The sequence below is a fragment of the Hippichthys cyanospilos genome, chromosome 5 (assembly GCF_059441005.1).
Source record: "Hippichthys cyanospilos isolate Australia breed blue-spotted pipefish chromosome 5, RoL_Hcya_1.0, whole genome shotgun sequence".
Taxonomy (NCBI): Eukaryota; Metazoa; Chordata; class Actinopteri; order Syngnathiformes; family Syngnathidae; genus Hippichthys; species Hippichthys cyanospilos.
In genome coordinates, this window is record NC_142373.1 from 25,323,185 (window position 1) to 25,325,747 (window position 2,563).

The 2,563-nt window shown below is 39.1% G+C and overlaps 1 protein-coding gene across 1 annotated transcript; it reads right to left on the minus strand.

Moving 5' to 3' along the window:
• Window positions 1–1,313: 1,313 nt before the first annotated feature.
• Window positions 1,314–2,363, minus strand: LOC148424110 (trace amine-associated receptor 13c-like). Its single transcript, XM_088415294.1, has 2 exons — window positions 2,194–2,363; window positions 1,314–2,121 (listed from the first exon to the last, which is right to left on the minus strand). Exons 1-2 carry the CDS (start codon window positions 2,361–2,363, stop codon window positions 1,314–1,316), a joined length of 978 nt encoding a protein of 325 aa, XP_088271420.1.
• Between the last annotated feature and the right edge of the window lie 200 nt (window positions 2,364–2,563).

Consider the following 2,563-nt stretch of genomic DNA (forward strand, 5'->3'; position numbering starts at 1 on the left):
TCAAATTAAGTATGAGTAAAGTCAAGTAAAATAATTATTTACAGACATTTTTTTTGTCATGTAACATCCAAACATCGCATTTTTTTAAAGGTATGGTAAAATCTTATATTTAATATGGGGTTTATTTGAAGCTTAGAACAAATAGGCAATGTACATGTTAAATGTGATTCACTATAAGAAAGATTCAGAATACGAACTGCACTCCGGAATGGATTAAATTCATATCTAGAGGTTCCACTCTATATAAATGGAATGGAATTTGTTTAAATTTCCCCACCATGTAGAAATTGTGGGTTCAGATCCAGTTTTGGAATTCCTTATGGAGTTTGCACATTCTCTTGGGTTTCTCCGGGCACATGCCAGCTTCATCCCATATTCCACAAACATGCATGGTATGTAAATTGAACTCTAAAATTGTCCATAAAAGTGTTTATGAGTAAGACTAGTTATTCGAATTTGTGTGTCTTGGGATTGAGTGGCTATCAATTCAGGATGTACCCAGCTGTTACCTTTGGACAGTTTGGATAAGCTCTCGCATGGCTTCGATCCACGTGAGGATGAGCATCTAAGATAATGGATGGACGGATGAATCATAACCACCAAGAACTTATAATGCTTATTTCTTTGTGAAATAATTTTACTGTATTTTTTTTATTCCATTTTATCTTCTGATATTTGCATTTTATGGATTAATTTCCTTTATTTTCATTTCTTATATTATATTTGATCTTATCTTAATGTGTGCAGTGATATATTACAAAAACATTGAACACCTTAAAATGAAATGACAGAAAATATGATGTAATCACTGCTGTCTTTGCAGTAAGCAATTATAAATAAAATGTATTAATGGTACTTACATTGTACTTTGTCAGTAAAAGTACAAACATTGATGCACTGGTTAACCATGAAAAAAATAAAACAAAATATAAAGTACATTAAGCATTTAGATGTAAAAAGAAATGGCAGATAATAAAAACACCTCTGACAATTGTATTTTATATACAGTATGTAAATCTCAAAATACAAAGCAGGTGCAACAGTGCATATAAATATAAAATAATATAAAAAAAAAAAACTGAAGTACAGAAAAGAGGGGTGGAAATGTTTTTGTAATTTTTTTCTTTTTCATCTTTCAGTTGATATGAATGAACAGAAAATGAGCAAGGAGGTCTTGTTCTAGCACCGGAGAATATGCACTAAATCAAATAAAAAGTAAGCAGAAGCACCATTTCTGGCTGATTTGTACACATTTCTCGATTTCCTCACAGTTGAACAACTTGACACAATAGTGAAGAAAAGTGTTGTGGCCTCTACATTATGTTGGCTTGGTCAGAGTCGGGCTTCAAAATCTGCAGTGTCACTATGAGCTTAATGGACCTCCTGAACCAGGGATAGAAAATTGCATATATCAGCGGGTTGAGACAGGAGTTGAAGTAGAACATGCAGATTATAAAAGTGGCCGATGATGCATTGAGCACCGTGGTTTGTCCCGAGATGACAATGCAGAAATATGGCATGATGCAAACAATAAACACCACCACCAAAATGCCGAGAGTCCTGGCCGCCTTCAGCTCAGAACTTTTGGTGGTTGCGCCCTGCGGTGCAATGGTGCCCACATAAGAGTGCATGGCTCGTGCTTGAGACACAGCCACCGCAAAGACCTTCACATACAGAACCACAATGACAGTGATCGGGCCTACAAAGGAGATGAAAAGGTCTGTCGTTCCTGCAGCAAATGTGACTGAAATCACACACTCACCGACACACGTGATGAACCTGCCCGGTTGTTTCATACTGTCGATCGTACACAAACAGTGGAAGACAAATGATGATGACCAACATAATAAAATAGAGACATCCACCCTGGTTTTTGTGACCTTGATGGTGTAACGCAGAGGGTCACAAATAGCCACATAACGGTCGACGGATATGCACACCATGATTCCTATGGAAGCGGATGTGACGGAGTGATCCACAATAAAATACACAACACACATCAATTCACCAAAGAACCAACAACCGCCAAGAAGGGAAATCTGAAAGAACATGAGGAATCCCACCAACAGGTCGGAGGCCGCCAGAGAAAGCAGTAGGAGGTTGGTGGGGGTGTGCAGCTGCCTAAGAATGACAGAAACACTTTAAAAAATACATATCGGCCTTCAATTGTACAAGAAGCAGTTAAAGCATTACTTAAAGTGAGAGATGGAGATGATGACCAGCAGATTCAGAGTGACTGTAACCAACGAGATGGCTGACAGGAGCATGTAGGCGCTTATCGGAGGAGGACCCTGCGCACTGCTGCAGGAAGTGTTGACGAGCAACGGGAAGCACCGCTCAACTTCCAGCGAAGTCTCCATCATCACAGAGAGCAGCAGACGAGCCTCCGCTCCCCCACCCCCAACTTTTGCTGTACTTGGCTTTTTATGTTGTCTCTTTCCAACGACGTAAGACCACATGGTACCATACGTCTCTTTCTCCACCCTCGTCCTCTTCCCTTCACTATCCTCCCATTATTTGGGGTCAAGGTATCAGTATCTATTCCAATCATGAAATATTTTTA